Source organism: Macaca nemestrina, chromosome 18, assembly GCF_043159975.1.
Source record: "Macaca nemestrina isolate mMacNem1 chromosome 18, mMacNem.hap1, whole genome shotgun sequence".
Classification (NCBI taxonomy): Eukaryota; Metazoa; Chordata; class Mammalia; order Primates; family Cercopithecidae; genus Macaca; species Macaca nemestrina.
This window is the reverse complement of record NC_092142.1, coordinates 45,800,907-45,826,666: the sequence shown is the minus strand read 5'-3', so window position 1 is coordinate 45,826,666 and position 25,760 is coordinate 45,800,907. Positions and strand designations below refer to the sequence as shown.

The 25,760-nt window shown below is 51.6% G+C and overlaps 1 protein-coding gene across 1 annotated transcript in view; it reads right to left on the bottom strand.

Annotated features, from left to right (window-relative positions):
- LOC105492216 (glutamic--pyruvic transaminase 2) overlaps positions 1–25,760 on the bottom strand; it is a 49,621-nt gene that overhangs the window by 2,511 nt on the left and 21,350 nt on the right. The window contains exons 5-11 of the mRNA XM_011759229.3: positions 23,618–23,751; positions 20,802–21,045; positions 12,499–12,578; positions 10,451–10,587; positions 6,954–7,128; positions 4,832–4,987; positions 1,775–1,887 (exon numbers count right to left, since the gene is read on the bottom strand). Coding sequence (XP_011757531.1) covers positions 1,775–1,887; positions 4,832–4,987; positions 6,954–7,128; positions 10,451–10,587; positions 12,499–12,578; positions 20,802–21,045; positions 23,618–23,751 — 1,039 coding nt within the window. The remainder of the gene's footprint in view (positions 1–1,774; positions 1,888–4,831; positions 4,988–6,953; positions 7,129–10,450; positions 10,588–12,498; positions 12,579–20,801; positions 21,046–23,617; positions 23,752–25,760) is intronic.

The following is a 25,760-nucleotide window of genomic DNA, read 5'->3' as shown; positions in this document are numbered from 1 at the left end:
TTCCACAGCTCCAGACCGGACAGCACCCAGCACTTGGACCACTTTTCCCTTCATTCATATGTTGGTTTTTTCACCCAAGTAATACACGTGAACAAAAGCAATAAACTGGAGCAGCAGTTAGGCTAAGATATATCCACCCATTACTGCAGAAGGTCTGCATCACTTTTTTTTTTTTTTTTTGAGATGGAGTTTTACTCTTGTTGCCCAGGCTGGAGTGCAATTGCATGATCTCGGTTCACTGCAACATCCACCTCCCAGGTTGAAACGATTCTCCTGCCTCAGCCTCCTGAGTAGCTGGGATTACAGGCACCTGCCACCATGCCCTGCTAATTTTTGTATTTTTAGTAGAGACGGGGGTTTCACCACGTTGACCAGGCTGGTCTCGAACTCCTGACCTCATGATCTGCTCACCTTGGCCTCCCAAAGTGCTGGGATTACAAGCATGAGCCACTGCACCCGGTCACATTTTTTTTTTTTTTTTGAGACAGGGTCTCACTCTACTGCCCCAGCTTGAATGCAATAGAGTGATCATAGCTCACTGCAACCTCAAACTCTTGGGCTCAGGCAATCCTCCCATCTCAGTCTCCCGAGTAGTTAGGATTACGGGCATATGCCAATATCCCTGGCTAGTTTTTAAACAACTTTTTGTAGAGACAGGGTTTTGCTATGTTGCCCAGGCTGGTCTTGAACTCCTGGACTCAAGCAATCCTGAATTCGGCCTCCCGAAGTGTGCGAGCCACTGCATTCAGCGCTCTGGAATATTTTGACCACTGAACAGAACTTTCTCTAGAGCATGACTCTTGCTCTTTCCTAGAGTTTGAGAGAGAGATTTCACTCCCACCTGAGGGGCCTTTTTTATCTCCAGTCAGTCTGACAGTGAGACACCCTCCAGTCACAACTCTGCCTCCAAAGGAATTCCCAAGTTGCCACAGTAACTAACACCTCCCTCTCGTCCACCAATATGCTCCCTGGCCTTCCCGGCAGCCTTCTTGCTCAAATCACTTTCTGACCGAGCCATCAAACACTGAGATGAGCCTGACCACGGGTGGGAAGGCCAACCAGACAAGGTTTGTCCATCCAGGGGACACGACCCATGACCTTGCCTAAGTCAAGACTTGGCTCCGGTTGCTAACAGCTCATGCCATTTCTTCTTTTTAGCATCTGCCGCAAGAGACATCCGAGAGCAACATGTGCGGGGAAGATGCTGTTCTGAAGAGAACTGGCCTCAGTGGAAAACCTCTGCTCCAGCCAGCTCAGCTCTGGGCACTGGCATTCCCGTCCACGCAGGGCCAGAACGGGGTACGCCCTGGGCGTGAGTGGAGCGAATTCCACTGCAGGTCCTCAGCAGGTTCCGGGATCACAGGCAGCGCTGCGGCCCAGGGTGCCGCCAGGAGCTACCGAGCACGTGCCAGCACCACTCCAGGCACTGGCAGCTGTGTACTGCCGTCACAGAGTTGAAAACGGACAGCGAGATAAGAAAACGCCCGACTGGGAACATTTCAGATGACGATGGGACAGCTGATGGAGGGGAGGGACAGAACAGTCAAGGAAGACCTTTCAGGAAATACGACCCTGAGCAGACAACCACCCAGTTTTTCTTACTCCCTGGGCAGGGTCTGAGCTTGGCTCTGCAGCAGGACAGAGCGGGGTGACTCGAGGGGGGACAGGGTCTCTGCACGTCTCTCTCCGTAGTAGTCCTCTGCTCCATGTCAAGAAGCCCACGTTTCCCTGGACAAGCCCCGGACCAGCCCCTGGTGCGGAGACGAAGTCGTACCTGAAGTGGTAAGTGCCTTCCCTCTGCCCAAAGCCACTGCCGGGCACGACGCAGATGCCAGTCTCCTCCAGGAGCTTCATGCAGTAGAACATGTCTGGAGCCATTTGATGGGCCTATGGGAGCAGACAGAGCTCGAGATCATTCCTGGCTTTGCAAACACACCATTCAACCCTCAAAGCCAAATGTAATCTAAATGGCAGGTCTCTCTCCCACGGCAGTGCCCTTCTCCCCTTCCACTCCTAGAGGACCAGGGCCAGACGCTGGGATACTGCTGGTGGCCGGTGCCAGGCACAGACACCTGAAAACTACTGCAGGACAGCCAGGTGTAGCGGTGCTCCTGCCCGTCATCGGGGAGTGCCCATCCCCAGGCAGCCACTCAACAGGCATCAGTGGTGGCTTCCTGCAGGTCAAGCCGCATAATTCTCTGAAAATGGGGCCCTGGGGTCTGCACGCAATTTTCATGGAACAAGCTTCTCTGAGGCAGTCTCAACACTGCTTTCCACACACTGGTTTGCATGACCACGCAGGGAGCCTGTTAACTACAGATTCTCAGGTTCTATCACCAGGAATTCTTTATTTTTATTTATTTATTTATTTTTTTTTTTTTTTTTTTGAGACGGAGTCTCGCTCTGTCGCCCAGGCTGGAGTGCAGTGGCCGGATCTCAGCTCACTGCAAGCTCCGCCTCCCGGGTTCGGGCCATTCTCCTGTCTCAGCCTCCTGAGTAGCTGGGACTACAGGCGCCCGCCACCTCGCCCGGCTAGTTTTTTGTATTTTTTAGTAGAGACGGGGTTTCACCGTGTTAGCCAGGATGGTCTCGATCTCCTGACCTAGTGATCCGCCCGTCTCGGCCTCCCAAAGTGCTGGGATTACAGGCTTGAGCCACCGCGCCCGGCCTTTTATTTTTATTTATTTATTTTTTTAGACAGAGTCTCCCTCTGTTGCCCAGGCTGGAAGTGCAGTGGTACAATCTTGGCTCACTACAACCTCTGCCTCCTGGGTTCAAGCAATTCTCCTGCCTCAGCCTCCTGCGTAGTTGGAATTACAGGCACGCCATGCGCCACCACGCCCAGCTAATTTTTGTATTTTTAGTAGAGACAGGGCTTCGCTATGTTGGCCAGGCTGGTCTCGAACTCCTGACCTCAAGTGATCTGCCTGCCTCAGCCTCCCAAAATGCTGGGATTACAGATGTGAGCCACCGCGCATCCAGACTACAGCAGGAATTTTTTTTTTTTTTGAGACAGTCTCACTCTGTCACCCAGGCTGGAGTGCAATGGCGTGATCTCGGCTCACTGCAACCTCTGGCTCCCGGATTTAAGCGATTCTCCCTGCCTCAGCCTCTGGAATAGCTAGGATTACACTGCAGGCCACCATGCCCGGCTAATTTTTTTTATATTTTTAGTAGAGATGGGGGTTTTACCCATCTCTACTTGGCCAACCCATGTTGGCCAAGCTGGTCTCGAACTCCTGATCTCAGGTGATCCACCTACCTTGGCCTCCCAAAGTGCTGGGATTACAGGCATGAGCCACCATACCTGGCCCACGGATTTTTTAAAAACTTAAGAGGTCTTGCTCTCGCCCAGGCTGGAGTGCAGTAGCATGATCATAGCTCACTGTAGCCTCAACCTCCCAGGCTCAGGCAATCCTCCCACCTCAGCCTCCCAGGCAGCTGGGACCACAGGCCTGCACCACCCAGCTAATTTTTAAATTTTTTGTAGAGAGGGTTTCACCATGTTGCCCAGGCTGGTCTCAAACTCCTGGGCTCAAATGATCCTCCCACTTCAACCTCCCGAAGTGCTGGGACCACAGGTGTGAGCCACTGCACCCAGCCTAACACTAGGAATTCTGATTCTGTAGGTCTAGGGTGGGGCCTAGACTTGGGTGTTTAACAAGGTGTTCAGGAGGCTTGGGGGTGGGTGAGGACGCCACCTGCAGAAACTGCGCTCCCTGTGAGCCTCCAAGTGGGGTCTGTGGCACCTGAGAACTTGGTGGAACCACAGACTCTTAGGTCCCTTGCAGACATAAGACCCTTTAAGAAAAAAACAAAAAAAAACAAGCCAGGCACAGTGGCTCATGCCTGCAATCCCAGCACTTTGGGAGGCTGAGGTGGGAGGTTCCCTTGAGGCCCAGGAGTTTGAGGCCAGCCCTGGGGTGACAAAGTAAGACCCCATCTCTCTGTATAAGAATGTAATTAGGCCGGGCGCGGTGGCTCAAGCCTGTAATCCCAGTACTTTGGGAGGCCGAGGCGGGTGGATCACGAAGTCAGGAGATCGAGACCATCCTGGCTAACATGGTGAAACCCCGTCTCTACTAAAAATACAAAAAAAAAAAAAACTAGCCGGGCGTGGTGGCGGGCGCCTGTAGTCCCAGCTACTCGGAGGCTGAGGCAGGAGAATGGCGAGAACCTGGGAGGCGGAGCTTGCAGTGAGCCGAGATCGCGCCACTGCATTCCAGCCTGGGTGACACAGCGAGACTCCGTCTCAAAAAAAAAAAAAAAAAAGAATGTAATTAAAACAAAACAAATAAGCCAGGCACAGTGGCTCAAGCCTGTAATCTCAACTCTTAGGGAGGCACAGGAAGGAGAATAGCTTGAGCCCAGGAGTTTGAGACCTGCCTAGGCAATATAGCAAGACCCCATTCTCCACGAAAAGGAAAAACAAAAAACAAAAAACAAAAACAGGCCCTAGGTGACGGGTACACACACTGAAGCCTGGGAAATGCTGCTCCAGGATGCAGTGGCTGGGTGGAGGTGGCAGCTCCTGCTGCTTCCCCCGCAGGCATCTCACCCGGGCACCTCCCCTGGGAGCAGCAGCACTGACAAGAGTCCAGATCAGCTCCTCTCTCCTGGGGCCCACCTCATGTTTGCCCATCATCAGAGCCCATGCCTGGGCCTCTGAGAACCTGTCATCTTTACATGGTCAACACCATCTGGTCGAAAGGTGCATACAGTTCAGAGCCTCCAGGGCCAGCACTTCTGCTCCCCAAATAAGCAGGGGCCCCCAGCCCAGCGTCTCAGGTGAACCTGGTAAGAGAGAGCCAGCCCGGCCCATGCCCCAGACCTGAGCAGCCTCCACAGCTTTGACAGGAATGAAGATCCGAGGGAAGGCGTACATGGCACCCTGCAAGGGGTTGCAGTGAATTCCTGGGACTTGGTTAAACAGGTCTTCCGTCAGCTTTGCTTTTTTGGCCAGATTACCCAGGACCGACTCCTTCTCCTGATGAGAGATAGAAACAGCACAGCAGTCAGTATCTCTGGATAAAGATTCACTCCAGTCACTGATCTTTCCTGCAGCACTTGCAGAAATCCTGGATGATGACTTTGCTCCAGCTTTGAATGTATGTCCCCTCTGACCCAGGCGCTGACTCGGATTTGCTCTGCCTGGGTCACATGCCCCATGCACACCACACAGACGGAGTGGGTGGGGTGGTTTGTTCCTTCGACACTGGGGTATCAGACAGACTGACCAAAGAAGAGCTTGCGTGAGCCCGAGCACAGCAAAACAGGGAGGTGGCTGGGCCTCCCGGCAGGAATTCTTCCACAGCGCTCACCCTGGGATGCTGCCACATGCCCTGGGGTGTGGGGCACACAGACACCAGGGAGTTCTAGGCCAAAGGGTAGAGCCCGGCAGCCTGTGTCATGGGTTCTATTCTCGTACCAGGATGTCCTTCCAGAAAATGAGAAAACCCAGTTGTTGCCTGTCAGTCTGTATGGACTCGGCTCTGGAGGGAATTCCTCAGAACATGCTTCTAGGACACATGCCCATTCTTCTGCAGATAGGCCCCACCAATGCATCTGGGGGCCAGTACGCCCCACCCTCTGTCTGGGTGGTGTGCATGCAGCCCAGGACCCAGGCAGAGCAAGTCAGGATCAGTGACTGGGCCTGAGCTGGGCGTGTGTCCACGGCTGGAGCAGAGTCGCTGTCCAGGGCTTCCACAGGTGCCGCTGGCCAAGTGGCATGGAAGGTGTGGGCTGCAGGTGGAGGCATAAGCACTATGTGGCCTGTCCGCGTGGGGAGCATGGTTCAGCCTGGCATCATGACACGGGCCACAACACAGATGGACCTGGAGGACATCACGATTAGGAAAATAAGCCAGCCACAAAAAGACAAATAAGACATGACTCTGCTTTTTTTTTAGACGGAGTCTCGCTTTGTCACCCAGGCTGGAGTGCCATGGCGCAATCCCGGCCCACTGCAACCTCCGCCTCCCGGGTTCAAGTGATTCTCCTGCCTCAGCCTCCCGAGTAGTTGGGATAACAGGCATGTACCATCCCCAGCTGATTTTTGTATTTTTAGTAGATATGAGGTTTGACCATGTTGGCCAGGCTGGTCTCCAACTCCTGACCTCAGATGATCCACCGGCCACAACCTCCCAAAGTGCTGGGATTACAGGCGTGAACCACTCACTGTTCCCGGCCAACATGACTCCATTTATATGAGGAATCTTGAGGAGGTGAGTGCAGAGAGAAGGGGGTAGAAGAGTGGCTGCCGGGGCTAAGGGAAGGGCAGGGTGGGGTATTAGTGGGTAACAGGCAGAGCTCAGTGTGGGATCATGGAACAGCTCTGGAGATGGATGGTGGTAATGGCCGCACAACAGTGTGAATGTCCTGAATGCCAGAGAACGGAGTACTTTACAAACGTTAAAAAGGTCGACTTTATGTGCATTTTACCACAATTTTTTAAAAAAGAGGTGAGCCTGGACCAGTTGGGAGTTGACTTCTAGGTTACCTGACCCATAAATTCCTTTGTTTCAATGGATCAAAGCTGGTCAGAGCTGGAGGACTCTGTCAAGCTGTGAGAACACGGCTTAGCAGAGGCAGGCGGGGGCCTGGGATCCATGCTGCGCCCCACCACCTCCTCATCTTCTTTTCAGTTTCATGAGTCCCCCCAGTGTGTTATTGGGAAACAACGCCCTTCCCTCCTCGACACTCGCTGTGAGGAAGAGGAAGGGTTCACCTGCCCACACACACTCTCAGTTCTCCTACTTCCAAACAATGCCCAGCTGTACCTCCGGACTTCAACTCAAGGGGGTGGTTTAGGCTCCGAGGAGCCATGCGTGCCCCTGCAGGCCACACCCCCAGGAGGCTGCCGTCTGGCCATCTGGAGACAGGCCAGCCACTGGCCCAGCAGGAACTCTCGTGACCCCGGCTGCAGGGATGTGGACGCATCACAGTGGACTCACGCGGCTGAATTGCTCAAAGGACTCCTCTCCTGCCACCGGGGGATTCACGACGATGTCCATGGCGGCCTGCCCGGACACTGGGGGGCACAGGCGCACTGAGAGCAGCTTCACCAGCTGGCCCTTGATCTCAGGGTGCAGGTTGATCACCTCCATGTAGCCTCCTCTGTAACCACACCTAGAGGGCCAAAGAGAGGGAGAGGACCACCAGTTACAGAAAGACCTCAACAAAGTGCCATTTGGACAGCCAGAATCGAAAGCATCCCCACACCCAACACCTAATGGTCAGGTGTGGTTGAGTTCTTGCCAATGGAAGGTGAACAATAGTGATGATTGTGTACAAATTCCTATTTTTTTTAAGAGACAGGACCTTTTCCTGTCACCCAGGCTGGAGGGTAGTGGGATGATCATAGCTCACTGCAGCCTCAAGCACCTAGGCTCAAGCAATAGTCCCACCTCGGCCTCCCAAATAGCTGGGACTACAGGTGTGTGCCACCACATATGGCTCATTTTTTTACTTTTTATGTATGTAGAGATAGGGTTTTGCTATGTTGCTCAGTCTGGTCTTGAACTCCTGGCCTCAAGCGATCCTCCCGCCTCAGCTTCCCAAAGTGCTGGGATTACAGGTGTGAGTCACCATGACAAGTTTCTGTAATTTATAGCCAAAAGAATCCTCAATGATACACTCAAATCATATGAAAATAAGCTGAGGACATGTAATGAGTTAAAAAAAAAAACAAAAACAAAAAAACCTTTCTAAACCAAATCAGCAACATACATCTTCTTCTCCAGTGTGTGGCTGCAAACGTTCACACTAACTACCACAGGAACGCAGGTGCCTGGAGGCAGGAACCTGGTCACCTTCTTCCATGCATCCCCCACCCCCAGCCTCAGAGTACCTGACACGATGAGATGCTTAGTAACATGTTTTTTGGGGGGCCAGGTGCGGTGGCTCACCCCTGTAATCACAGCATTTTCGGAGGCCAAGGTGGGCAGATCACTTGAGGTCAGGTGTTCAAGACCAGCCTGGCCAACATGGTGAAACCCCGTCTCTACTAAAAATATAAAAAAATTAGCTTGGCATGGTGGCACATGCCTGTAATCCCAGCTACGCGGGAGGCTGAGGCAGAAGAACTGCTTGAACCAAGATCGGGAGGAGGCAGAGGTTGCAGTGACCTGAGATCGCGCCACGGCACTCCAGCCTGGGCTCCAGAGCAAGACTACATCTCAACAAAACAAAAAACTAAAAAAAACATGCTTTTGGGATCACACTGCTGAACAAAACCGGCAAAGATTCCCATCTGATCCCTTGACTGGACATTCCAAGGTGGGAAGATAAATTCTAACATCTCAGAAAAGTGTCCCGTAACAAAAATGGAAAGAAAGAACTTTCTGCTTAATCCTCTGCTGATGAGCAGAGAATCAAAATGAGTAAAGCAGTCAGACCCTAATTCATCCAGATCTGAGAACACGGGACACGACTCAGGACCCCAACATCAGGGCACTGACTGGTAGCATAATCAATAACTGAGATGGGGCAGTGCATAAGTGTGTAGTAAACACGCTTGAGTTTGAAAACTGAGTTCACCGAGAACAGATTTGTTTAGGAAAAGAGCTACAGAGCAAAAGGAAGTGAAGAAGGTGCCAGGACTGCTACAGTGTAGACCAGAAAGACCAGTCTACATTAGCCTGCGCCCAGACCAAAGAAGCCCAAGAACAGTTTCGCAGCCATCCCAAGGGGGCTGCTCCCTTGACCTGGCGGAAGTATTCCTTTGAGCTTCACGCTTACACTGTTCCAGCCTAACAACCAAGAGCCCTCCCCATGCCGACACCTGGCACAGAATAGGATCCCACCACGTTGGGAACGCATGCCCTTTGCTGCAAACCCACTGGTCTCTCCTCAGTCTCTGTGGCTTCCTGCTCTTTCCCCTAACCTCCCAGCAGTAGGGCCCCAGGCCCAGGCCTCACTCCATGTGAGTATGAGACATGTCCAGGCTCAGAGCTCCAACAATCTTACAATTCACACCCAGACATCTCCCAAACTTAAACCACCCACCAGATGTCAGCTTGCCTGGATACTTACACATCTCTCTCCAACTGGACGCCAAGCTGGCAAATTTAACTTTAATAGGTCCAAAACCAAACTCCTGCTCTTTCTCCCTAAACCTGCTTCACCCTCATCTGTTGACTGCAACACCATCCTTCCCGTTGTTTGAACAAACAACTAAGGATTCATCGTGCAGTGGCGTAATCACAGCTCCCTGCAGTCTCAAACTCCTGGCCTTGAGTGATCCTCCCACCTCGGCCTCCCAAAGTTCTTGGATCACAGATGTGAGCCACCGCACCTGGCCAGGATTCATCCTTGACTCTTCTCTCCCACACCTGCCTTTTCCATCCACAACTCCTATCAACTCCACCTTCAAATACATCCAGGATCTCTCCCTATCTCTGCCTGGTGCACAATATCTCACCTGTGAGACTATAACAGCCTCCTGGCCTGTCTCCATCTGTACCCCATCCCCTACCACACAGCAGCCAGAAGGAGTAATACACCAGCTAAGCAAGGCCACACCCCCTCTAAAAGCTCCTATCTCATGCTGAGCACAGGTGAAAAATACGATCACCAAAGTGGCCCAGGTGACCCGGCCTCCTATGGTTCTCAGGTCTCCACTTCTGCCACTGCCCCCTCACCCCTCCTTTCCAGCTCCAGGCTGTTCTGCCAACATGGCAGGTGTGTTCCACCAACACGGCAGGTGTGCTGCTACCACAGGGTCTTTGCCCAGGCTGCTCCCGCTGCCTGCAATGCTCTTCCCCCAGATATCTACACAGTTCCCCACCACACTCCTTCGGGGTTTAACTCAGAAGCCAACTCCTCATTGAGGCTGCACCACTTCAGCCTTCAACCCCACCCCTACCTCTCTCCTAATGACTGTTCTCCGTTGGATGCACGATTTACTCATTTGCCTACAGCTCTCTCACCTCACTAGAACCCATGCTTTGTGCTGGCAGGAGGGTGTTCGCTGTGGCATCCCCCGCACTGAGATCAGTGCCGGACTCATCGTAAGTGCTCAGTAAATATTAGCTGAATGAACAGACACAGGATTACAGCTGACCTTTAGCCTCTGAGGTCACGCAGTGCCTAAGGCAGCCCTGCATCCAGAGCACGGCCCATCAGCCTAACAGCATCCGCCCTCCCTGACCCCTCAGACATCAGTCAACCTCAGAACAACAGTGACAGAGAAAACACCAGGTGTCACAAGCTGCCATGTAGTCCTGTTTCCACTCCATCATTTGTCCGTTGTCTGAGCACGTCCTTATTTGAGCCCCGCACCAGGGCTGTTCTCACACCATGGCTCTCCCGCTGGGGAGATGCAGAAGCAACAGATAAGGGCAGCCTTCTCTCCATCCAAGTGAGTAGACCACGGCGCAGGGCAGAGGAGCCGGCAGCGTGAGGATCTGGTGGGCCCAGCAGTGGCGGGAGGGAAGGGAGGCCCACGTACTCGCCCATGTAGCCCTTGGAGGTGGAGTGGAAGGAGGCGAGCTCCACGTTGCTGGAGTACTCGGGCCCCATCTCGTACAGCACCTTCTTGAAGGAGTGGAATCTGCAATCTGGAGAGTACACGTTGTCCTGGTACACCTGCGGGGGCACGGCAGGGACGGTCACCAAAGGGCCCTCAAAGAGGCTGCTGCCCAGTGTGGCCAAGGCAAGGCAGGGCACAGATGCTGTAGGCCATGAGGCCCAGCCTCCTGTGCCACTTCCAGGGATGAGCCAAGTGTGCCTGAAGGAACTTTCTAGAATAAGCAAGGAGGCAAGGCCTCAGGCTGGACGCTGAGACAGCTCAGGAGCTCACTTGATTTCTCTCACACTCATCCCCGCCCAATCCTCAGACTTCCCTTCCACCCCATCTGACCAGTGATGGCGCCGAGACGCCCATCCTCCCAAGCAGACTCTCCCCCTAAAGCACGGTGCTTCCTTGCTTTACCAACACTGTGACGACGGCATTAGTGCCCCTTTCCTCTGATCTCCTATTTGAAGAGCTAACCCTTGTTGGGTTTCCTTTGCAACACTTAACCCCCCAGAGTGGAATCATTGTGTTCTTCCGCCCACTTTTCCCTGCCAGAGCAGCACCTACACCCGTTTGGTTCTTTCCAGGCCCCAGAGTCCAGCACTCACAGCTGGCAGACACCCACCCTGGCCTTTGAGGTTAATTCCCCATCTGTTTTGGAGATCAGAGAAACTGAGCCTTTCTGGGGCCCTGGGGATCAGTCGGAGGGTCAAGCTGGCTCCATCGCCAAGCCAGGCCCTGTCCTCCTCATCCTCCTCTTCCCAGACCCAGAGGGAAGTTCTGTGTACCAGGTCATGAGGAAAACCATGGGTCTCTCTGCTGCCTTCTCTCTCCTTTAGAAATGAAGATGTCACGCCCATCTACTATTAAGGCAACAATTTGATGGGTGAGCTGTGTGTGTATGTATGTGTCTGTGTATGTATGTGCGTGTCTGTGTATGCATGTGTGTCTGTATGTACGTACGTATATGTCTGTGTGTATGTCTGTGTGTGTATGCGTGTGTGTGTGTCTGCATTTGTATGTGCGGCGTGTGTTGGGAGGGTGACAAGGAGCAAAGAAATGAAGGCAGCAGGCTAGAAGCTGCAGCTCACCGGAAACCATGCAGAAATTAAGAAGAAACAAAAAGAGGATTTGATGGAACCTCAGTTTCTTTTCAAAGCAGAAAAAGAATGAGCTGATTTTGGTTCCAGAACTGTAGTTCAAGAAGCAACAGGTATGGGGTTAAGATCCCTTCCTAAGATGTAAGCGAATTAAATGAGACAGTAGATACAGAAGCGCTGGGAGGCATAGAACTACAGCTTTATGAGGAGTGGGTGTCAGTCATTTCTGCCACTGGGAACCCACCCTCCCTTGTTGGATAGGAGCCCCTCAGCTGGCCCTCAAGGAATAACCCTCCTTGGTTCTCTATCTGGAGGTTTGGGAAAAGAAAGCAGATGGCCCACCCTAGGCTCTGGGCCTGGTCAATCTGCATACTGGAACCCCTACATCACAGTGATTGGTTCAGCAATGGGCGTGAGACTCAGGCTGAACCAATAAGGCTCAATTCTGAGACTTGCTGGAACCACCAGGGCCAAAAGCCCTCTTTCTAGGCTGGGAATCTCTAGGCTGGGAAGATAACAGGCCTGTGTATGAGGCCAACACAGAGGGGTGGAAAAGGGAAAGAGGGCCTGAAAGATAAAGTCCAAGCCCCTGGATTCAGCTGCACACCTGTGACCCCACCAGCATTTTTCCTTTTTCCTTTTTCTTTTGGAACTTAAGTGATTTGGGCTGAATTTCTGAAATTTACAACCAAGAGTACAAACCAATAAAGGGGTAATCTAGGTCACAGTCTCACGAGTTGTAACACTGAACATCCTCACCCTAGGCCAGAATCACTCCTCCAACACCAAGACAGCTCTCTGGCTGCAGAACAACGGCGGCTGGGTACCTCCCTCTAGAAGAGAAAGCTAGTGCCCATCCCCTCTGAGTGGGGACACTCTTACCTCATCAGCCAGGAGAAAGAGTTTCTCTTCCCAGGCAAAGTGGATCACATCTTCTATGCACTTTCTGCTTTGTACCTGGCCTATAGAATCCCCAAGAAAACCAAAATGTTGGTTGTAATGCTGTTTAAATTGTCCCCAGGTCAGAAGCCCATCCAGAATCACTCCGGTGCCCTGTGTTCCCTCGAGCCCCCCAGAGACCCCCTCCCCAGTGCCACGCATGATGGTGTAGTCAGCCTCCAGGGACACCCAGAAGAGCTGCCCGCGTGTCTGACTCTCTTCAGCCAGTTATGCGAGGAAGAAGGGGTTCTCACCCGGCTCTCTTATTTTATTTTTATTTTTTTTGAGATGGAGTTTTGCTGTTGTTGCCCAGGCTGGAGTGCACTGGGCATGATCTCGGCTCACCGCAACCTCCACCTCCCAGGTTCAAGCAATTCTCCGGCCTCATCCTCCCGAGTAGCTGGGATTATAGGCTTGTGCCACCACGCCTGGCCAATTTTGTATTTTTAGTAGAGACAGGGTTTCTCCATGTTGGTCAGGCTGGTCTCGAACTCCCAACCTCAGGTGATCCACTCGCCTCGGCCTCCCAAAGTGCTGGGATTACAGGTGTGAGCCACCACGCCCAGCCTGGCTCTCTTATTTTTATGAAGGCTTTGTGTGTAGGCGTGGTGGTGTGTGTGTGTGCATACACTCGCATGTGCAAGTGTCTGTGTGTGGTGTGTGGTGTGGTGGGGTGTGTCTCTGTGGTATGTGTGCCAGTGTGGTGGGGGGGGTGTGGTCTGTGTGGTGTGCATGTAGGTGTGGTGTGTATGTGTGTGGGTGTGGGGTGTGTGTGTGGTGTGTGTCTGTGTGGTATGTGTGTAGGTGTGGTGGGGTGTGTGTGTGGTGTGTGTGTCTATGTAGTATGTGTGTAGGTGTGGTCGGGTGTATAAGTCTGTGTGTGGTATGTGTGTGGGGTGTGTGTATGTGCTGTGTGGGTAGGTGTGTATATGGTGTGGTGGGGTGTGTCTGTAGTGTGTGTGTAGGTGTGGTGGGGGTGTGTGAGTCTGTGTGTGTCTGTGTGTGGTGTGTGTGTAGGTATGGTATCTAAGTCTGTGTGGTATGTGTGTGGGGTGTGTGTGTGTATGTGGTGCATGTGCAGGTGTGTGTATGGGTGTGGTGGGGGTGTGTCTGTAGTGTGTGTGTAGGTGTGGTGGAGGTGTGTGAGTCTGTGTGTAGGTGTGGTGGGGTGTGTATGTGTTGCGTGTGTGGGTGTGTGTGTGTGCAGGTGTGGTGGGGTGTGTGTGTATTTGGTGTGTAGGTGTGGTGGGGTGTGTGTGTGGTGTGTGTGTCTATGTAGTATGTGTGTAGGTGTGGTCAGGTGTATAAGTCTGTGTGTGGTATGTGTGTGGGGTGTGTGTATGTGCTGTGTGGGTAGGTGTGTGTATGGGTGTGGTGGGGGGTGTCTGTAGTGTGTGTGTAGGTCTGGTGGGGGTATGTGTGTCTGTGTGTGGTGTGTGTGTAGGTATGGTGCGGTATCTAAGTCTGTGTGGTATGTGTGTGGGGTGTGTGTGTGTATGTGGTGCGTGTGCAGGTGTGTGTATGGGTGTGGTGGGGGTGTGTCTGTAGTGTGTGTATGGGTGTGGTGGGGGTGTGAGTCTGTGTGTAGGTGTGGTGGGGTGTGTATGTGTTGCGTGTGTAGGTGTGAGTATGTGTGTGCAGGTGTGGTGGGGTGTGTGTATGTGGTGTATGTGTAGGTGTGTTGGGGTGTGTGTGCACACACGTGCATGTGTGGGTGTTTGTGTGCAGTGTGTGTAGTATGTGTCTGTGTGTTGTGCGTGTCTCTGTGGTGTGTGTGTGTATGTGGTGTGTGTGTGTATGTGGTGTGTGTGTGTATGTGGTGTGTGTGTGTGTGTGTTGTGCGTGTCTCTGTGGTGTGTGTGTGTATGTGGTGTGTGTATGTGGTGTATGTGTCTGTGTGTTGTGCGTGTCTCTGTGGTGTGTGTATGTGGTGTGTGTGTGTATGTGGTGTGTGTATGTGGTGTGTGTGTGTATGTGATGTGTGTATGTGGTGTGTGTGTGTGTATGTGGTGTGTGTGTGTGTTGTGCGTGTCTCTGTGGTGTGTGTGTGTAGGTGGTGTGTGTGTGTATGTGGTGTGTGTGTGTATGTGGTGTGTGTGTGTGTTGTGCGTGTCTCTGTGGTGTGTGTGTGTAGGTGGTGTGTGTGTGTAGGTGGTGTGTGTGTGTAGGTGGTGTGTGTGTATGTGGTGTGTGTGTTGTGCGTGTCTCTGTGGTGTGTGTGTGTAGGTGGTGTGTGGTATGTCTGCGCTGCAGAACAGAGAGGCATGGAAGCATCATAAGGAGCAGGGAGAAAAGGCCCGGTCCAATGGCTCACGCCTGTAATCCCAGTGCTTCGGGAGGCCAGGGTGGGAGGATCGCTTGAGCCCAGGAGCTCCAGACCAGCCTGGGCAACACAGCAACACCTCATCTCTACAATAAAAATTATCCAGGTGTGGTGGCTTATGGCTGTAGTCCCAGCCACTTGGAGGCTGAGGCTGGAGGATCGCTTGAGCTCAGGAATTTGAGGCTGCAGTAAGCTATGACTGTTCCACTGCACTCCAGCATGGGTGACAGAGCAAGACTCTGTCTCAAAAATAAAACAAAGAACGGGAAAATACAACTGCAGGAGTTAAATCTATCCGCTAGTGCCCTCCCCCCATTACTGCACACCAGCAGCAGATGGTGAAGAGACTCGCACTGGCTATGGTCACCGGATGAAGAGTTAGCTCCTTTCTCCCCAGAGAGGCACCCATGAGCTCCACAAGGCAGGGACAGGGCCTCTCACCGCTCATGATCTGCCCTCAAAGACAGCACTCAACAGGCACTCAATAAATAACTGCAGAATAAATGCTAAGTGAATGAGCCTGGGCACCAGCTTTGGTGTCTCCTGTCAGCTGCTACCCGGCATCACTAAAGATGAGCACGCTGCAGGACTCAACACTAACAGGGAACACTTACAACACATTTTATTATTTCTCTTTAATTTTTGAGTCTGAGTCTCACTCTGTCACCCAGGCTGGAGTGCAGTGGCACAGTCTTGGCTCACTGCAACCTCCGCCTCCTGGGTTCAAGTGATTCTCTTGCCTCAGCCTCCTGAATAGCTGGGGCTACAGGTGTGAGCCCCCATGCCCAGCTAACTTTTTATTTTTTGAAGAGAAGGGGTTTCACCATGTACCCAGGCTGATCTTGAACTCCTGGACCCCAAGTGATCCACTCACCTCGGCCTCCCAAAGTGCTGAGATTACAGGCGTGAGCCACCGCACCGCACCCGCATTTTAGAGAAATGAGTGCAAACAGCAAGATGGTGATCCATCCGTTCACACGAAATGCCATGGGTACAGGTGAGAGAAGGAGTAAACGCAACGAGGTAGAAATGGGACCTTCCCTCAGTATTTCCTGAGACTTGCTTTGAGTGTGGCACCGGGAATATCTGATGTGCTCACAATATCCTCCGGAAAACCACCACTACAATCAGGCTTGCTAACTTCTTAACAAGCGTCATGTTTGTTTACTATATGTCTGTGTATATTACATAGATATCTTGTGTGTGTACATACATGTCTATACATGCATGCATGTATATTCTTTACAGTGTCTTGCTCTGTCACTCTTGCTGGAGTACAGTTACATGATCCTAGCTCACTGCAGCCTCAAACTCCTGGGCTCAAGCCATCCTCCAGCCTCAGCCTCCCAAAGTGCTGGGATTACAGGCATGAGCCTCTGCACCCAGCCTATTATTGTGTGTGTGCGTACATACATATATATACGCGTATATACACATACATATATATACACACGTATATATACACACATATATATACGTGTATATGTGCATATATACACACGTATATATATATATGTGCAAAACAGTATGTAGAGTATCTTACCTTTTTGTTAATAATACCTATATTCTGGTCTATGCAAAAATATAAATATGCCTGGAAAAAACATACACACGTATCTTGTAAGAGTGTGGCATGATTCCATCAAAATTTCTATCTTGAACTAGCTAAGCAATGAACCAATTCCTTTACTAAGGGACCAACTTTTCTTCTTCTAAGAAAGCACCAACTAGCCTTCCTATTTAAACAGCTCAGGGTTCTGGGATGCCAGGAGGGTGGCAGGCACCAGTTTCTATAAGAAACCAGCCACTATTCTCACAGAGAAGGGCTGGCTTCTGAGGACAGCAGAGCCTGCTTGTAATTCCTCCTGGTCTTGCCCTTCCATGCTTGTGATGCCACAAACTGTATCCTGTTGGAATGCAAACCAGGATTTGAGCACCAGAAAAGCTGTGTTCACTAAATGCTAAACGGAACACAAGCGTTAAAAAGATTTCAGCCCAGTAAAGGAAATGAGACCCAGTGTGTACAAACAATTCTGCTGTTACACACCACGTCAGCGTGAGGATAAGGGCAGAACTTACTTCTCTCCAGCACCTCAGAGCAGGCCCACTGAGCCAGTGAACAGACAAGCGCATGAACAGCGGTGCAGGAGGAGGGAATGTCATATATGGCATTAGAGGGGCCAGGGCACAGCTGTGCCCAGCTGGGGGTGACATGAGATACCGCTTTGATGCAGGCCAAAAGGCTGGAGAGGGGTCTCCCAAGTACCTTTCAAGGCTGGGCCAAAGTAATTCCCCAAAAGCTGATGGGAAGATCTGTAGCTTGTGACTTAGCATCCTCCTTTGAGTGACAGATCACGACTGTTCACGTAGTTTGGATGTCTGTCCCCACCCAAATCTTGTGTTGCAATGTAATCCCCATGTTGAGCTGGGTCTAGTGGGAGGTGTTTGGGTAATGGGGGCGGACCCTGAAAGTATGCAGCATCCCCCGCCCCACTCTGATTCTATTGTTCCTGCTCTTGCCATGCGATGTGCCTGCTCCCCCTTCACCTTCCGACTTGACTGGAAGCTTCCTGAGGCCTCCCCGGAAGCTGATACCACCACGCTTCCTGTACGGTCTGCAGAACTGTGAGCCAATCAAGCCTCTTTTCTTAAAAATTACCCAGTCTCAGGTATTTCTTTTTTTTTTTTTTTTTTTTTTTTGAGACGGAGTCTTGCTCTGTGCCCCAGGCTGGAGTGCAGTGGCGCGATCTCGGCTCACTGCAAGCTCCGACCCCCCGGGTTCACGCCATTCTCCTGCCTCAGCCTCCCGAGTAGGTGGGACTACAGGCGCCCGCCACCTCGCCCGGCTAGTTTTTTGTATTTTTTAGTAGAGACGGGTTTTCACCGTGTTAGCCAGGATGGTCTCGATCTCCTGGCCTCGTGATCCGCCCGCCTCGGCCTCCCAAAGTGCTGGGATTACAAACTTGAGCCACCGCGCCCGGCCTCAGGTATTTCTTTATAGCAATGCAAGAACAGCCTAATACCACTGTCCTATGGGGAACTTCAGCGGGAGGCCTGGGACACAGAGCTGCCAATCAGAGTCCCAGGGATTTGACTGGTTCAGGAATGGGCAGGTGACCCAACCTCAGCCTGGTGAAACTCTGGAAGAGGCTCTGCTGTAAGGTACCTCAGCTGATGGCAATGGCTGAAAGTGCTGAAGTCACTCCAAGGATGGATTCTTCCTGAGGACTCCAACCCAGAGGAAGGTAGAGCTGACGAAGGACTGAGGCTCCTGTGACACGGACTCTGACTCAGGCGCACTGCTTCACCCCCGCACTCCACAGTTCCACCCTCCAATCCCTTCAGTCTCGAGTTGGGTCTCTGTCTTGACACCAAAAGGGCCCTGGTTTAAGAACCCAGTCCACTTGGACACCTTTAAGCTACCCTGGTCACAGTGTGTGGTCCAGACAAGACATATGGTCACCACAGGTGGGTTTCTATTTTCCAGAGACCCTCTTCTTACAGCTGACTGACTCTCACACAGTGAAGACCGCAGGAGCAAGGCCAGGTCCTGCCCACTCATAAAGTACTTTATAAAAATTACTTATGTTAATATATCAGATTAATAGAAAATGACCTCTTTACTCAGAGCAGGAGAGTCTCTGGAACAGTGACTTCTTCTCAGTCAGGTGAAAAGATTTATGTAAACACCTGGCCAAGAATGTGTTGACTCTGTGACGTGGACTAGGTACAGTGTCTTTCCCAAGATGTTGTAGAACTTGCTACCGCAAGTGTGGTCCTGGGCCCGGCATCATTATCACCTGGGAATGTGTTAGAGATGCAAACTCTCAAACCATACCCCGGCCCAATTACATCCAAGTGTCTGAAGTGGGGCCCTGCAGCTTGGGCACCATGCTTCTGAGGCAGTGGGTCTCACCCTCGGCAGCACAGGCTACCGATATCTCAGAGATCCTAGAGTGTGGCCTTGATTTTGAGATTTTTCAAAGTTCCCTTTGGGATTCTAATGTACAACTAGGATTGAGAAGCCAGCTCTATGTTATTTTCCTACTGAATCTTTATCCGTCCGCTCCCAGGAGCTGGGGTAAACAAGCCAGTGGTATTGCCAGCTGCACCCATTTTCTGCATGCGGGAATTCAAGGGATGTTTTCAGCTGACTGAAGCATCATTTGATGTTCCCGAGAAACAGATTCCACAATCAACTCAAACAGATTTTGGCCCTGACCCAATTTATCTCAAAAAAGGAGGAGAGAGGAGCCCTTGTTCCCTGTGTCCAAATAGCACTGGGGGCATATGAAGCCAGCAGCCCAGAAATATCAAAACAGACAGGACTGCGGACTTTTTTTTTAAAGAAAAATATGCAAAATTGGGGGTGCTTTTCAATTTCTGGAAATTCGTGGCTTTTTTGGTTTAGTAGCTTTTGTTTTGAAAATGACTTTTCCTCTCAGGCCTCAAAGGGACACAGCAGTGCTGTATCAAAGAAAAACCAACACACACACCAGCATTCTCAAAACTGGTTCAAAAAATAAGGAGGAGGGACGGTAAAATGAGGCCTATGATTAATGGTAAGTTTGTGAGTAAATTATCTCAAGGAGGCAAGTCTTTGCAAACGTACGAACAAAAAACCAGTCTTGAAAATAATACAACCCTGGCTGGGTGCAGTGGCTCATGCCTACAATCCCAGTGCTTTGGGAGAATCGCTTGAGGCCAGGAGTTAAGACCAGCCTGGGACACACAGCAAGACCTTGTCTCTACAAAAATAAAAAATTAAAATATGAGCTGGGCGTGGTGGTGCTGCCTGTAGTCTGAGCTGCTCAGGAGGCTGAGGCAGGAAGATCACCAGGAGTTCAAAGCTGCAGTGAGTTATGATCATACCACTTGCACTTCAGCCAGGCCTGGAGCCACACAGCAAGACCCAATCTCTATAAAATAATAATAATTATTCAAACTGCCCAAGAAAATGTCTGCATTTACTCACTTTTTTTTTTTTTTTTTTTTTTTGAGACGGAGTCTTGCTCTGTCGCCCAGGCTGGAATGCAGTGGCATGATCTCGGCTCACTGCAATCTCCACCTCCCAGGTTCACACCATTCTCCTGCCTCAGCCACCTGAGTAGCTGGGACTACAGGTGCCCGCCACCACGCCCGGCTAATTTTTTGTATTTTTAGCAGAGACAGGGTTTCACCGTGTTAGGCAGGATGGTCTCGATCTCCTGACTTCGTGGTCCACCCACCTCGGCCTCCCAAAGTGCTGGGATTATAGGCGTGAGCCACCGCGCCCGGTCTACTCACTTTTTTTCTAGACAAGGTCTTATTCTATTGCCCAGGCTGGAGTGCAGTGGCATAATCTCGGCTCACTGCAACCTCTGCCTCCTGGGTTCAAGCGATCATTCCACCTCAGCCTCCCTAGTAGCTGGAACTCCATGTACCACCACGCCTGACTAATTTTTTTTTTTTTTTTTTTTTTTTTTTTTGAGACAAAGTCTTGCTCTGTCACCCAGGCTGGAGTGCAGTGGCATGATCTCAGCTCACTGCAACCTCCGCCTCCCGAGTTCAAGCAAATCTTATGCCTCAGCCTCCTGAGTAGCTGGGACTACAGGCGCACACCACCATGCCCTGCTAAATTTTGTGTCTTTAGTAGAGACGAGGTTTCACCATGATGGCCAGGCTTGTCTCCAATTTCTGAACTCAAGTGATCCACCTGCCTCAGCTTCCCAAAGTGCCAGGATTACAGGCATGGGCCACCACACCTGGCCTCCTCATCTCTTGAGGTGGCCTGTGGCAAATTTTATGGCTTTAGGTTAGCAAATCTGGAAGGGAAACTAGGGGCAGAGAGAACCTTTAATTATGTAACTCTTTGGTTTCTAGACAGTCAGTGTATCAGCCAGCCCCACCCTCTACGAAACTGGCGAGGAAGTAAAGTGCAGACCTGTAGGGTTCCCGGGGTTGATTATGCAGAGCACCTTAGGGTCACAGTGGTCTTTGGCCTCCTGCACCGCCCGCCGGAGCTCATTCACATTTAGCGCCCAGCAGTTCTCCTCGTCCAGGTAGTAGTTCACCTGGATGGCGTCGAGCTCAGAGATGACGGCTGAATAGAGGGGATACTGTGGGATGGGGATCATCACACCTGTCCGTGACTTGCCGCCTCCAGAGACGAGGATCTTCAGGATTGTCTGCAACGCAGAAGTCACATGTAGAAAGCCAGCACCACTTCCCATCCCTGACCCAGCCTTTCACCCGTGGCCCCACTGCATGCCTCCAGTCCAACTCTGTGCAAGTCACTTTACTCCCCCGAGTCTCAGTTTCCTCATCTGTAAAATGAGGGAAGCTGCAAGGAGTAAGCAAAATCCAGCATTCTAAAGTTCTCGGCACAGTGCCGAACATGTAGTTAACGACTCAGTACTTAGGCTGGGCACGGTGCTCATGCCTAAAATCCCAGCACTTTGGGAGACTGAGGCAGCCAAATCACTTGAGGCCAAGAGTTCGAGACCAGCCTGTGCAACACAGTGAGACCTCCACCTCCCTACTTAAAAATTTAAAAATATATATTTTTCTTTTAAAAAAATATATTTTTAAAAAGACTCAATATTTGTATTTTTAATACTTCTAAAATAGTAGGTCCCATACTAGCCCTGTCTCAGAATTATTCTGACCCCGCTCCTGTGATCCTGATTCCCTATGTCAGGGGTGGGGCCCAGGAGTATGTGTTATCAGTATCAGTGCCCAAGGTTGGAAAGACCCCACTCTACATCCACCCCAACAAGGGACTCTTAAAATGGGATAAAATACCCATCTACTGCCACCAGGTGGCGCGTTGACCTGTTTTCCAAGCTGAGCAGGATGCTTGTTTAAGATTTCTGAGAAACCAGGCCATGCGATTCCTGTGGGGTATTGGTGGAGGTGCCAGTAATTCATTGAATTAATTAGCCAAAACCCTCTGCAGGGAGAGTCTCCACCTTAAACACGGGCACAGGTCCTTTTCCAGACTCAGTTCCTTGCTGCAAAAATGTCACGAGACTTTGAAGTACAATGACTTGATTCTTTCCGCTGAATCTTGTGGACACGCCCCCTTCTCTACTCTGGAACCTCTTCCCACACTGGGCATTTCTGGGATTCAAGAGAGGCCTTGACAGCAGACGGCAATGGAAGATGATGTGATTGGTTGCTGGAGCTCCAGTGTTAGAATCCCAAATGTCACATGAACTGACTCAAGGCAGGCAGACCACTTAATGTCTCCGGGCCTCCATTTCTCATGGGCTCCAGTAAGAGCTTAATGTGTAGGAAAGGCTTTGGGAAAGGAACAAAGCACTCAACAAACAAGAGTCTTACAGGTCAGGAAACAAAGACAGCCCCATTAAAGAAGGAAAAGTTCAGACAGCACATGGCTCCCTGAGAATAGATGAGTCAACAGCACCTAACACCAAGCCAGGCCTTGGGAGGGGTGTGCAGAAAGGGACAGGCAGGCAACCAGTCCCCAACCCCAGGACTGCAGACTCCACCAGTCCCCCAAGCCCAGGACTGCAGGCTCCACCTGTCCCCCAAACAGGACTGCAGGCTCCACCAGTCTCCGAAGCCCAGGACTGCAGGCTCCACCAGTCCCCCCAAGGACTGTAGGCTCCACTACTTCCCCAAGCCCAGGACTGAAAACTCCACCGGTCCCCCAAACCCAGGACTGCAGGCTCCACCAGTCCCCCAAGCCCAGGACTGAAGCCTCCACTGGTCCCCCAAGCCCAGGACTGCAGGCTCCACCAGTCCCCCAAGCCCAGGACTGCAAACTCCACTGCAAGTAACCACTGCACTCCAAACTGCAAGTAACCACTGGCCCCAGTCCTCCCCGACCCCATTGGTAGCTGACTCCAGCCTGAGCCACCTCCTCTTGCCTCCTGTGCCCCTCGCAGCCAAAATTTAAACTTAGGAACAGAAATCTAACTGCCCCACCTCCTTCTCCTTCAAACCCTTCAGTGGCTCCCTGTTGTTCTTAGCACAATGACCCAAATCCTCAGCGTGGCCTCTAAGGCCCTGTACTGACACCAGCTGCCTTGCCAGCCCACGCCTGGTAACTCCGTCCCTCGCTGTGCACTCATCCCCCAGCATCTCCAGTTCCCAGCACTCAGACTCCTGCCAGCTCTTGGCCTCTGCACATAGTGACCTTCAGCTCAGAGCACACCCCCTCTCCCAGTTCACTCCTGTGTGTCCCTCAGGTCGGTGTCTGCTCAGCCTTCCTTGGAGACTTCCTGCCCCTGCCCCACCAGGTCGGAGTTCCCACTGCTCTCTCCCATAACACCCTGTCCTTCTCTACTGCAGAAGAGAAACTAAAAGATTGTGATGTGCATTTATTTTTGTGATATCAGCTGGTCTGCTCTGCCTGTGTAGGCAGAGGCCAAATGATGTGTTTGGTTTCCCATTGTCTCCTCAGCACCTGGCACAGGAGGAACACCAGTATGTGCAGAACCACAGAAAGGCCAATGGTTACCCTCGGGTGGCCCCTGGCTCCTCTGCAGCCGGACCTGCTGGTGTGTACTCTGGATGGAAATCAAGGCTGCAATAGCGCCCAGGCTCATGAAGACTAAAAGAGGCAAAGACTGCAGGCTGCCAGGGCAGGGGGACCAGAGGTGGCCACCCATGCTGCCACCCTCCCTGCTAGCCTGTCTCCCTGCTAGCCAGTTCCAATGCTGGGCCCTAACAGGCAAGGCTGCTCTTCATGTGGGTAAACACCGCATAACAACAAGCCACCCTCACACGTACAGAAATGCCGTCACTAGCTCCCGTGGTCAGGTAGATGTTGTCGGGGTCTGCAGGCACGCCGCCATCCCTCCTGGTGATATAGGCAGCCACGTCTTCACGGATGCAGTTGACACCCTGGCTAGCACTGTAGGACCCTGTAAGACAGCAGGCAAGACAGTAACAGAGGCAGGATGTCTGGCTCCACAGGGTCAATATAATTAATATCCATATAATTAGAGGGATGCCTGTTTGGGATGAGGGTCTCGGGTGGAGCCCAACTCCCATTGCTTTGGAACTGTGGCAAGCTGCTTAACCACGTGTCTGGGCCTCATCCACCCACCCCTCTATCCATCCACCCATCCACTCATCCACTCACTCACCCAGTACTGAGTACCTATCATGTGTCACACATTATTCTAGGCCCTGGCTTCTACTCAAATGGTGCCCAAACCTGTTCCACCCACTCTCCTGGGATTTATATGTGTTCTGTGACGCTGTCAGTCACTAGATCTGGGATTCCCATGCTTTTATGATGGTTGCCTACACATGGTTCCACAGGACTTGAGAGAATGGGCCAACATTTAGGCTCCAAAATAGCACCCCCTGGGCTGGGCGCAGTGGCTCACACCTGTCATCCCAGAATTTTGGGAGGCCGAGGCAGGAGGATTACTTGAGCCCAGGAGTTTGAGACAAGCCTGGTCAATGTGGTGAAACCTCATCTCTACAAAAAACACAAAATCAGCTAGGTGTGGTGGCGTGCGCCTCTAGTCCCAGCTACTTGGAGGCTGAGCTGGGAGGATCACTTGAGCTCAGGAGGTAGAGGCTGCGGTGAGCTATGATGACACCACTGCACTCCAGCCTGGAGTGAAACCCTGTCTCGAAAAAATAAATAAAAATAAAAACAAAAACCCCACAATAGCACCACCGGCCAGCCCCAGGCACCCAGGGCTCTGATCAGCATCCCTGGGACTGTGAGGTGTCCTCCAGCCCCCAGTCCCATGTGAACATACCCTCCCGCTGCCATTTAGGGTTGAAAGTCATTTATACTAAGTTCAAAAACAGGTAAAACTAATGAATGGTCCCGGAAGCTGAGCAGTGGTTAACTGCTCTGGAGTGGCGGTACTGACTAGAAAGACGCACGAAATAGTGTTGGCAGCTCCGTATCCAGAGTCTGGTGTGAAAGGTATTCCAGCTGTACATTAACATTTTTACCTCCATAAAAAGATTTTTTTAAATGTCAGGCCACTATTTAGGTTTCTGAAAATAAACTGGAAAGATGTATTTGTACAGGTGTAAGATCTCTCTGGAAGAAGACTCAAACTAGTGAGGTGAATTCCCTGTGGAAGTGCATGGGGGCTGGGGGTCAGAGGTGGAAGGCAGATGTTTCGTTGTATATTCTTTTAGACCTTTTGAATTTTACACCACATTTAAAGGAAACCAGACTATTCCTTCTGTGGCTACTGCAAAAACCACCCCCAGGAGGCAGGATGGCGAATGGAAGTAGCAGATTCTCCTCTGGGGCCTCAGCATGCATCAGTCCAGGTCTGGCGTCGAGGAGGAACAGTCAAATGCTCTGAACTGGGGCCAGGCGCAGTGGTTCACGCCTCTACTCCCAGCACTTTGGGAGGCTGAGGTAGGCGGATCACCTGAGGTCAGGAGTTCAAGACCAGCCTGGCCAACATGGTGAAACCACATCTCCACAAAAATCAGCTGGGTGTGGTGGCAGGTGCCTGTAATCCCAGCTACTCATGAGACTGAGGCAGGAGAATCACTTGAACCTGGGAGGTGGAGGTTGCAGTGAACCAAGATCGCACCACTGCACTCCAGCCTGGGTGACAGATTGAGACCCCGTCTTTTAAAAAAAAAAAAATGCCCTGAACTGGAATCCCCCAGCTCTGCCTCAGCCTCTCTGCACAGCACTGGGCTCTGCACAGCTGTAAGAGGAGCAGCCAGACCAATACTCTAAGGTGCCAAGTGGCAAACATTAACTGGTGTCACTCTGGGTGGTGGGCATGGGCTTCTGTCATGCTATTTTCAGTATTCTAATACATTTGGAGTATTTTGTAAGTTTAAAAAAGGGGAGGTGCAGATGCTTGTGTTAGAGCCCACCCCCACTAGGTGATTTAGTTGGTATTTCTGAGCTTCTGTAAGAGAGACCTTCTAG